Source organism: Leiobunum rupestre, chromosome 4 (genome assembly GCF_980474605.1).
Source record: "Leiobunum rupestre chromosome 4, qqLeiRupe1.1.hap1, whole genome shotgun sequence".
Taxonomy (NCBI): domain Eukaryota; kingdom Metazoa; phylum Arthropoda; class Arachnida; order Opiliones; family Sclerosomatidae; genus Leiobunum; species Leiobunum rupestre.
The window spans coordinates 61021678-61033515 of record NC_143387.1 but is presented as its reverse complement, the minus strand read 5'-3'; the positions used below and the strand labels follow the sequence as shown (position 1 = coordinate 61033515).

Below are 11838 nucleotides of genomic sequence, written 5' to 3'. Positions count from 1 at the left end.
AGCAAAATAAAGTTTCAAAACGAACTGGCGCACGCTGTTGGCGGTCATAAATAAAAAAGGATCTCCGAGCCCACAGCGTTTTAACGAAATGATATCTCAGACTTAATTAAAGGAGCTTTTCCATTTGCCAGCACCTCCAGCGTCGTATTAAACCTCCACCGCATCCCCTCATATTCCATTTCGGACGGTTTGACGGCACAGGTTTCCAAGGGCGACTGCTTTGAAATTCAGTTCTAGGTGACTCGAACGCGTTTGCCTTTTTTTTTTTTTGAGAGTCCCACGATATGGTGTCGCCTAGAGCCTTAGACACCAACGAACGCGTTTGTCTTCGACCAAGGCTGGAAAATAAAAAAAGTTATTCGGGTTTGGAAATGTAATGCATATTGGAATATATCTAATTTACTATTAAAAATTAAGTTTCCCTTGGCAAGTCTAAAGAAATTATAAAATAATGGGTTTAGTTATTTTGTTTTAGATAGAAATTACTTCGAATTGTAAACTCTGGAAAATTAAGGGCTATTCACACGAGGAAACATTTTCGAAAGCATTCTTAGACAACAGTTACTGAGACATACAAACATTTTCGTTGATAACCGTCTGCTATTTATGACCAAGGCTTAGTGGCAATATTTGAATCCTTATAATTTTATACAGATAATTCTTATGGAACAAAACTAGATGAAAATATTATTTTGAAACTCCTTTATGTAAGCTAGGAGCAACAAACACAAGGAGAACGCAGCTAGCCTTTAAACACGCTAACGGAGGGTTGTATACGAATTTCATTGGACGAGCGTCACGAGCCTTTACCCTGAACGTTTTACGAGCGGGGGGAAGACAATTTCCGAATTTTCCCCGTTAGACGGCAGCAGGCGCTAAAGCGTCTAGTCAATGAAAAACGTACACAAGAAAATCCACGACTTTTGACGGGTTGCGTTCTCCTTGTGTGGGGTGTTGTATTTGTTGCTCCTAGATGTAAGTAATTTGACATTTGTAGGTAGAGGTTAAAAGAAGGGGATACACTAAATTTAAAAATCGTCCGATAAAACCCGTTTCGACTTGTTTTTTTAACATAACTAGCGCCAATCACCCCTAGCTTCTGTCAAATCTGGTGGCCAAAAAGGGAAATATGTTGATCTACCATAAATATGGAAGTACATACTCCCTTTGACACGTGAAATCAAACAAAAAAAAGTTAGGATAAAATGTTGGCTGTTGCGAATAGACCTTGACAGAAAACGTCCTTTTAAATATAAAAACAACGTTCGTTTTAGAAAAATAAACTCGGAAGATCTTAACAGATTGTAAAATTTACCATTAACAACAAAGATTTTATTTCGGAAGCTAATATTTTGGGAATTTGAGAGAGAAAAACCCGCGTCTCGTCTTTAGCAAATGGGCTCGAAATGATGGCGAGGCTTTGGGCTCGCTGCCAATAATTTGCGTCTCCTTTCTTACCGCGACGCGAAAGATTCCTTTATTTTCATCAGTGATATAAGAGTGCGCTTGTTTTTATTATTAGGAAGCCGAGAATAATTGTCGGAGCTGGAGAGGGACGATAGGCCAAGATGAAATGTGACAACGTGAAAGAAAAGCGGAAATATCATGGCGGCGGCTGCAGCCAACCCGCCCCCGTCACCAGCAGCAAACTTCGGACGAGGGAGACGTTGCGACGGCATCCCGGCAGCGCCATCTGACGGAGAGGAAAGCGCCGAATAAATCCGGAATGGATGAGAAAACTTAGGAAAAGATATCGAGGAAACAACGGCGACCGGATCCAATCTTTTACGTAAGAAAGACAGAGATAGAGAGATAATGAACTGAAGTTTCGGCTAGATGGCGTTGTTGTTGGTTTATCTTTTTTGCGTCCCTTTATTTGAATAAATTAGTAATAATCGGACGCAACGTGTGCGACCTGATGTTTTTATTTAATTATTTAGCCCCGGGGAAACGACAGGGATTCCGCCGCGGAATTTTATTCTCGGATAACAGCCGCGAAACTCACTCGTTTCATCGCTCACCGCGATTCCGAAACGACTAGCGAAGCTCGCTGGGAAGGAGGCGATTGAAGAGCGTCCCGAAGTCGCGTTGTACGTGCAGGGCGCGAACAAAAGACAGATCGCGACTGATGCATCTCCAAATTACGTGGAATGAAATTTATCCGAAATCCTTGATTTGAGAGAGAAACCAATTTTAGTCGCCGTTCTCTTGGAAATGGAATTCCAGCGAACGCGCTGACGTCATTCATTAGCGTCCCTTTCCGGTTGACACCGCAACAGCTTTTAATTCGCGAATCGCGTTTCTTACCGCGCTGGGATCCTATTATAACAGCCACGGTCCCGGGAGAGCCGCAGTTACTGCCACCTAGGAGCAACAAACGCAAGGAGAACGCGGTTAGCCTTTAAACACGCTAACGCAGTGTTGCGTACAAATTTCATTGGACGAGCCTTTACGCTGAACGTTTTACGGGCGGGGGAAGACAATTTCCGAATTTTCTCCTTCCGACGGCAGCAGGCGCTAAAGCGTCTAACCAATGAAAAATGTACGCAAGAAAATGCGCGACTTTTGACGGGTTGCGTTCTCCTTGTGTGGGGTGCTGTGTTTGTTGCTCCTAGCTGGAAGTAAGCGGGCAATGCCGGATTTAAACCACTGAAGACCCTGTGCTAGGAACACTTCGGAGATCTCAAACTATTGGGTAGTGGGGGGAAAACATGAAGCGAAGAAAATAATTTCCCATTATTTAGTATTTTAATTATTGTTTTATTGTGAAAAATTATACTTCTTGAATAATTGAAAAGCTATTGGCTAATTTACATCAAAATGTATATCGAAAACCGTTAGGTTTGGAAGGTCGGTTCCAATTCTAAAAATGTGCGCCATCCCTTTTTAGGTCCAAATTGATTTCAACCGACTAATTTTAACTTAAATAAAATTTTATGTTGATAATTAGTTTTTGAACATTTCTATTTATGCTCTTCTAGCGTTTGGTGTTTATTTTCTTAGCTTCCTATTGGACAATTTACATCGGTTAGAGACTTATGGACATAAAATGCGATGGTGCACACCTTTCTAATTGGAACCGAGTCTCTAAGCCCAACGGTTCTCGAGATAATTTTGAATGACCTTGCGGACATGGTTCAAGGTCATTGAGTTTTGTATCATCTAATCTAGGAGCAACAAACACAAGGAGAACGCAGCTAGCCTTTAAACACGTGAAGGCAGTGTTGTGTACAAAATTCATTGGACGAGCCTTTACGCTGAACGTTTTACGGGCGGGGGGAAGACAATTTCCGAATTTTTCCCTTCCGACGGCAGCAGGCGCTAAAGCGTCTAGCCAATGAAAACTGTACACAAGAAAATCCACGACTTTTGACGGGTTGGTTCTCCTTGTGTGGGGTGCCGTGTTTGTTGCTCCTAGATCTAATAACCCCTGAGCGTGCTATGCGATCGGAAAATATAAAATTCCTAGGCAAATAGCTTTCCATTTATTAAGCCTTTATAATTTTGTTAGTGGACACCCTGTATATTTGAAAAATACCTTTTTCTTAAAAGTTCAACTCGGAGAAAATAAAAGGGAACTTCGGAGCGCTTCGGAGTCGAACTTCAAACAACCAATCAGAAGTCGTTTTCGAGGCGGCGCGTGGGCGATGTAAAGAACGCCGTTAATGTCTCCATTTTAGAGAAACAAACGCGGCGGTTGTCACAATTTGGAGGAAAAACGAGCGAGTAAACTCAACGAATTTAAAGAAGAAACTTCCGAAATTCAATTACCGGACAAATACAAGCGGAATTAAAGGCGCAACGCATTCGCGTCGAAAGAATGAACTGCCGCAATGTCCTCTCGCCCTTTTTTTCGGAGTGTGTGTGTTCCGCGAGTCAGCCCTCTCATTACCGGATGGCCCCCGCGACACCCCGTTGGAACCGAGCACCCGTTAGAAAACTATTATTCAAGGAGGGGTGAGAAGGAGGAAACAGAATCTCGGGGGGGGGGCAGGAAACAGAGTGTGGGTTCGAACTTTGAGCTCTCCCCGATCTCCGAGTGATATCGCACGCTCCCTTTACTAAAAGTTGTCTCTTAAAACAAAGAACGGGCGGGCAAACTTTAGCACGACTAAAAACCTCCGGAGGCGAGTTAAATCTAACGTAAATCACCATTTTCGCCAAATCCAGCCCCAACCCACACCTATACGAAACCTCCCGCTTTTAGTGGTAACCATGGCAACTCTATCTTCGCTTCGTACCGTCCAACGGTTAGAGGACACGGAGATAAGAAAAAAGCGTATATAAACCCACATACGCGCCATATTTAGGCATATATATTCATATATATTTTTATAGAGAGATAGAGAGAGAAAAGAATTATCAACTTGGGCCTGTACACGACGCTAACTTTTGCCGTTCCGAAAATTCTCTTTCTCGTTCAAACTCCGAGACATTTTCCAAATCGTACCCTACTGCGTGATTTTCCTAACCAAATTACAGGGTACGAGAGAAAGTAGGAGGAGAAGGGGGGGGGCAAAATGGACCCGGGGAGGGGGTTAGGGTTCCTTAGGAATGGGAAAGCGGTGTATTTTGGAATATATATTCTCAGTCCCTTTCGCTCGATTTTTCCCTCGAAAGAGGCGAGAGGAGATTTCGTTGTCGTTACTAAGACGTCTTAAGAGCCTAAAGAGAAAACGCATCTAGCGGCGGAGTGCCTTATAGATTCTCTTTCTTTAGCGAGGGGGCTTTTGGTTTTAAAGAATAATAAAGTTAGCCGGAATACGAAATTTGGGAGGCGCGAAGAGGAAAGAGCGGCCGCCTGTAGAAGCGCCGAATGTTTGTGGCCGACATTTGTTGCTTTCGCGTCTCTTTGAGTTGAGATAGTCTTTCGTCGGGGAGGTTTCTCTATCTCGGCCTCTCTTTTGGAGAGCTAATTATGTTAAGGGCGCCGTTGTTTTAGTGGAGGGAGATCCGAAGATAAGCCGAATGCGCGGGGAAAAGTTTGTCGCCCGCCGAGGATGATTCCGAAGACGTTAGAAGTTCGTAAGACAGAGAGAAAGCGAATATTTAAATATTCCGTAGTTTGGTCGCTTTTCGGTTTCCGCCATGTTTATACTTTTTCGAGGTTTAACTTAATGAGTTTATGGCGCGGAATCGCCACCCACTTTTTTAATTTTAAAATGGATACGGAAGTTAGTAGGTGGACGGAATCGTATTTTGTTTATTAGTAGAACCATAAGTAACGTTATATAATTAGTATGTCAATTAGGAAAAATTATCACCGAACTGGTTTAGTTCTCAGCACAGAACCCCCTAGTGCAGCGGTTCCCAAAAGGTGTTTGTGTCAAGAGTCTTTTAAGATAAATAAAAAAAATAGTTGGGGTTTTGTCAGAATTAGGTGGATAACTTAGAGTTCAATAGAAAAAAAAAATGGGAACCGCTGCCCTAGTGTGTAAATATACACTCTTTTTCGCGGTATTTTCCTGGGCGCGTCCATGTTTATAGTTTTCCCCCTTTCAGCCCCATCCTCCATTATGGATACGCAAAGAATGGATGCTAGAATCCCCGCTGAGGGCAGACGCAATTCCCGACGAGCGGGACGCAAGTAAGAGGGGTAAAATAAAGGCGCGGAAAAGAGTGTATACCTAAGGCGAAATATACTACTATACCAAGGACAATAATATTTTACTTACAAGTGTTAGTTCCGAGTGAAAGTACAAGTCGCAGCTTGTCTAGAATTTTAGTGTCGAAAAAAATTATCGGTCAGGAAATTAGCATTGAAATATTGGAAGCGTCATACTTATGTTACTTATGGTACGAGAGGGGTGGAGCTAACACTTCTATAGGAAACCAATGAGAGAGTGGGTTTATTTGATTTTCACTTTAAGGGAAGGAACTTACTGGTAGACCGTCGCCGCAGAGGTTAAAAACTATCTCAACTAAGTTTAAATATAAATTCGGGACATAACGTGAAAACATTTTAATTGAATAATATAAATATTGCGTTTAACCTTGGGCAAATAGGTGTTTCTATAAAATACGGGATGTCACGTGTAAATGTTATTTCTACGTCACTAGCTATAGTCGATAAATATTTTGGAATTGTGCGAAACGCTCGTGCCAATAAAGTACTTAAAAACTTAAGCTCGCGACGACGCGGGCTAAAAACATTTTATACTTTGATTTTTTCATTGTTTTATTTTATATAAACACCTATTAATTTATGTAAGGTTTAACTTCAATATGCTCATTATAATAAATTAATAGTTAATATAATAACGGATTAAACGTACGGTTCTAAAGGATTATAATGCAATTATAATATATGTAATTGAATTATATATAGTATATTGGTGAATAGTGTTGTTAATTTTCCGGAAAAATAAAATGCGGAAAAATTTCCAAAAAAGTTTCGGTAAAATTTTCCGCAATTCGGAAAAATAAAAAATTGAAACATAAATTACTTCTTAAGGGTTTTTAATTTTTTAAACTTTTTATCATTTACCAAGAATGTACTTATTTATACTCAGGGAGAATGAATATGTCGAGACTATCGACGGACACGTTGAGCCCCTAACCCCGTCATGCTAAGGGGGGGGGGGGGAGGGATAAAGGAGGCGGTCTTATTTTTTGCGTCCTCGCAGCAGCGTTAATCGCGTCGAAAAACGTAATTTTTAAGAACCAATGAGCTTGCAGTATTATTTGATTTTATTAAAGCGGAGGAGCATACCGGGGACCCCAACGGGTGGAATTGGAGAAACGCTAAAAATAATCTCGACATATTCATTCTCCCTGAGTATAAATAAATACATTCTTGATCATACTACAAAACATTAATCAATTTAAAGCTAGTCTAGGGGTTTAGTTTTTTTTAGATTCTAAAAAATTAGGCTAAAATGGCGCTTTATTTAAATTTACAAACAATATTAGACTAATCATGGTATGAAAACTTAATTTTTTATTTTTTTCGAAAAAATGTGGAAAATATTCCGGAAAAAGGCCTCGGTCATTTTCCATCTTACAACACTAATGGTGAATATTTCCGATGAATTGAAGGTTCTTTCGGAAGATGCGAAAACGCTCCGAGTGGAAAAGAGCCGTTCCGCCGCCGCTGCGGGGTTAAAGCCTAGACCGCGCTCCTCTCGAAACGGCGCGCTCATGGAACCGAACGCCAGCGAATCATCGTTGCTCTACCTAATCGACTACTTCAACGAGAACAACAACGTCAACGTCAATAGCTCCAGTCCATTGGCGTCAGCGCGGGGCGCTGGCTCCGCCTGGAACGAGTCCGTCGTCCGACTGGGGTTCAACTCGTCGCTACTGGAGCGAGACGGCGGCAACTCGACCGCCTCTTGGCCGGACGCGACCGTCTGGGATGACGCGGAAGGAGACCAAAACGGGTCTCAGTACCCTAGCGGATATTCGCAGCTCAGGATCATCATGACTTCGTTCTTCGTCACCATCATCATGATCCTGGTGGTGGTTGGCAACATGCTCGTCTGCATCGCCATCGCCACCGAAAAGTCTCTCAAGACCGTCCAGAACTGGTTCATCGCCTCCTTGGCCGTGTCCGATTTCCTTCTGGGATTGGTCATCATGCCCTTCTCTTTGGCCAACGAGGTGATGGGCTATTGGATCTTCGGCAAAATCTGGTGCGAGATTCATTCGGCCCTCGACGTCCTACTGTGCACCGCTTCCATCAACAATCTCTGTCTCATCAGTCTCGACCGCTATTGGTCCGTCACGCAGGCCGTCGAGTACTTGAAAAAGAGGACGCCGTCGCGGTAAGCGCCTTCTCCCTTTCCCCGTTCCCCTTCGAAACGCTCTTAACCCTAGTGGTCTCGTGATGCTTGTCTCCTCAGGGCACTGTTCATGATCTGTTTCGTGTGGGCCCTCTCCGCTCTGATTTCGCTGCCGCCCCTGGTCGGTTGGAAAAAGAAGACGAAAGAATCGGCGTACCCGAGTTGCGACATCAGCGACGACATTGGCTACGTTCTGTACTCGGCCTTCGGGTCCTTCTACATCCCAGCCGTCGTCATGGTCTTCGTCTACATCCGCATCTTCGTCGCCGCTCGATCTAGAGCGCGCAAACACGTCAAAAAGCGGCAAAGGCCGGAAGTCACCAACGACCCCGTCAAGGACAAGTCCACCACCACTACCACCTGTACCAGTTTCAGCAATCCCAGTCCGCCAGAACGGGGTCAGTATGGCGCGCTTTTAATCGCGACCGTCGTTTGACCGTAACTATCTTTTTCTTTGCAGGCCAGTGTTTTCCGACGGCCCCCAGCATGGACTCGATGGTTAAAGAAAACGGCGCGGGTGGTAGCGGTACGAGCGCGGGTGGTGGTGTGCCGCCAGGATTAGTAGTGGCCGTCACCGCCCCGCGCAGCATTAGCATCAACGTCGTGGTCGAACCCAAGAAGCGTCCGCCTTCGGTCGTCCTCAACGCCACGCCACAAATCATCATCGAGACCCCGGAAGAGAGCTCCTCCGTGTCGCCCTCGCCCGGAGGGATGTACGATTACGAGGAGGAATACGAGGAACGCGCCAGGACAAAGTTCTTCGGCGACAAAGACTCGCGAATTTACCACGTGGGTCGCGACTGCCTGAAACCCGGAGGGCTGAGCCCCTACACCGGGCCGTCGCAGTACGTCGCGGGGCGAGACGGCGGCGTCAACCCTTCGGCGGAGGCGCCCACGCCCAAAACGGGACTGCTGTCTCCGGATGGCAGCAAACGGGACTTCGGCTCCACCGTGTCCCTGGCCGACTACGAACGCTCGGACGTCGAGGTTGAGGACGACAAAGACGAGGTCAAGAGCGGCAAAAAGGACGTGGCGCAGGTAAGCGGCAGCTACCAACACCAGGTGGTGCCCATTCGACACACGGCCACCGAAGCTGAGAGGCACCGGCGCAAAGTGGCCAAGGCTCGCGAACGACGCGCGACCCTGATCCTCGGCTTGATCATGGGCTCTTTCATCCTCGCTTGGTTACCGTTCTTCGTCTTGTACGTTCTGGAGGCGCTCTGTAGTACTTGTTACATTAACCCGACGGGGTTCGCCGTGGCCTTCTGGCTCGGCTACTGCAACTCGGCCCTCAACCCCATCATCTACACCATCTTCAATCGGGACTTCCGAAGAGCCTTCAAGAAAATATTGTTCAAGTGATAAATACCCTCCCCCCTTCGGATTCGAAAGGGGGGACAACGTTGAGTATTCGCGTCAACAGCTTCGTCACCAGATTCAAACGGGCCGAGCCAATGGCGAGGGAATAGCGTAGATTTTTACCACGATGGTTTCTCTCCCCCTTTAATAAGATCAGTCTTTTCCGACACATTCCCGTTTTATAATCCGTTCGTTTTTAATGATTTCGTACCGGACACACGTCTTCCAATGTTAACTAATTACATTCATAAATAAAACCGCTATAAATACTAATAAGAAAATCCGATGAAAATACGTTGAAATGGAAGTGCCTACAATATAATAGGTTTTCCTTTCAGTAAAAACGGGCCAGCTGTTTATTATGTAACAATTAATATTAATAATTAATAATAATGACAAAAAAAGACTGTTTGTATATAAATAACGCGCCAATTTCGGTAGGAAAAACGCGCCTGAACGTTAAGAAAAAGTTGTTACAAATAATTCTAACAAATAGTTTTTCGTGAATCTCCAGGGTCATTTTTTTAAAAGGAGGTGAAATGAACACTTCGATGAAAAAAAGGGACACATTTTGTAGCTGTGTTTGCGTAATAAGAATATTTGCAATAGGTAAAAAATTATCCGCAAAAAAAACGCGAGCGCTGGTAAAATGTAAAAAAAAATATTAAACTAAAACAAGTTGCGAAAAAAAAACACAACAAAAGACATGCGCTACACGGCTACCTTTTTTAAATTTAAAAATATATATATATAAATCCTTATTCCTCCCACACACAAAAAAACCTTTTTACTCCCCAGCCCAATCTACCGAGCAAAATAAAAAATAAAAATACAGGTAGAGGTAGCTCTCCAGCACTAAATATATACAAATTGAGCGTTGACAGCTCCCAGCATTCCCCGGAAAAGTATAATCTGCCAAACGATACCTCAAAATTCCCTCGGTGACGCGCAAATTTCGTATTCGCAAAGTTCGCCGCCAATTAGGGATTCGACTAAACTTTAATCCCATCTCGTTGAAGCCCAGATCCCTCGCCGCTTCAAAACGTACCCTTTGTTTATTTGTTAGGCTCGACGTTCGGGAGTATCAACGAAATCTGATTACAGCGTGTTGTAGAAAGGATACGTTCCGAAGTAGCCTGTGACGACTGCGTCAAATTTAAGTCGAAATTAAACAATCTCCCTCGGTGATAGGTATTTAATCCTTGATAGAAATTTCAACTTCGGGGATGGAGAGAGGGACGTTCGAAACCGAGGGGTGGCTCTTTGGGGAAAGCGATTTGGAAGATTCTATCTAACTTATTATTTTTCAAACTTCATTCGTTTGTAAAAGTCTCGATTTTTATCAAATTAAGTCAAATACGGAAATTGTACTTTAATTTATAAATTAAAATATATATTACATTTTAGCTAGAGTAAACGTGCTAATGGATTTTTATCCAAGCAAGGGGCATTGGCGGAAAATCCGTAGCATACCTTTAAATTAATTAATTAATTAAATTATGATTAAGTAAATATTACAGTAATTTCATCGTTTTTGTCATAATAACTAGTTTAAAGGGATAGTGGCGTGGAACTATTATTAACGATTATATTTCCCCATTTTGGAGGAAAAATTATATATTATTTAAATAGTTTTAGTAACTTTTGTATTGTTCGATTTAAAGTTACGAAGAATTGAATATAAAATACGCAACTTCTAAATCTTTGAAGATATATTCCGCTGTTTATAAAAGATACTTTACTTACCGTCATACGAAATTCGATGATACCAAGAGCTTGTAAATATACATTGATTTCAGAGTCCTTTTTTTACGAATTCCCGATTTAATAAATTCTAAATTTAGTAATGGAGGACAAATTGCGAAACCGATATAAAACATTCATCGCAATCCGAATACCGCATTGAAGTTACCCATATCGTGTCTGCAGATTGAAAGTTAAATAATAAAAAAACAGAATTGAATCCTTAACCAAAGAGACATGAAATATTACCAGTTCCGATTTAAAATTTATTGAAAAAATTTATATTTGAAGTTTAATGCCACTAACCCTTTAAATACGTTCCAAATAATTTGAAAACTTCAAAATCGAAGACTTAAAAAAAATTAGTATTTGAGAATAAAAAAATTGCCTTTCTGAACTATATATATATATATATATATATATATTCCAGCCTAAGCTTCCTCCCAGCAAATGTTGAAAATATAAACGCAAAAAAAACATCATTTAACTTAGGACAATTTCAACCAAAAATAAAATAAAAAATAAAAAAAGGTATGGGTGCTTTTGAAGTAGGGTTCTATTTTAAAAACAATTGTTGATAGAATATAACAAAAAAATCCAAGGTGCTCGATTATTAAAAAAAAACCTATTTCAGTATATATACATAATGTTTGTCTCCGTGAATATAAAATAAATATAACAGTGGTTTGGGCAAAACAAAAGAACGCGTTTATCCACGGATAATAGAACCGCAAGAGCAACAAGACACAGAACGAAAAAATTACATTTTTTATTTTAATTTTTTAATTCGTGACATTGGTGTCGGGGCACCAGGTTCGTCGAAAGCTACCGGAAGTTCTCTTCCAGCAAACCGTGGAAGTCGGAAGCTCCCGCGGTTCTATTCTCTTCGGTTGATCCCTCCCCAAAACGAAATTTTCAAAAGCAACGAATAATTTACATGTCGTCTCTACTA

The 11838-nt window shown here is 42.3% G+C and overlaps 1 protein-coding gene across 1 annotated transcript; it reads left to right on the top strand.

The window, feature by feature from the left end:
* Positions 1–1728: 1728 nt before the first annotated feature.
* On the top strand, positions 1729–9751 carry LOC149948608 (alpha-2C adrenergic receptor-like). Its single transcript, XM_090172274.1, has 4 exons — positions 1729–1789; positions 7039–7766; positions 7845–8182; positions 8245–9751. Exons 2-4 carry the CDS (start codon positions 7141–7143, stop codon positions 9144–9146), a joined length of 1866 nt encoding a protein of 621 aa, XP_090028400.1. The 5' UTR covers positions 1729–1789; positions 7039–7140; the 3' UTR covers positions 9147–9751.
* The last annotated feature ends 2087 nt before the right edge of the window (positions 9752–11838 follow it).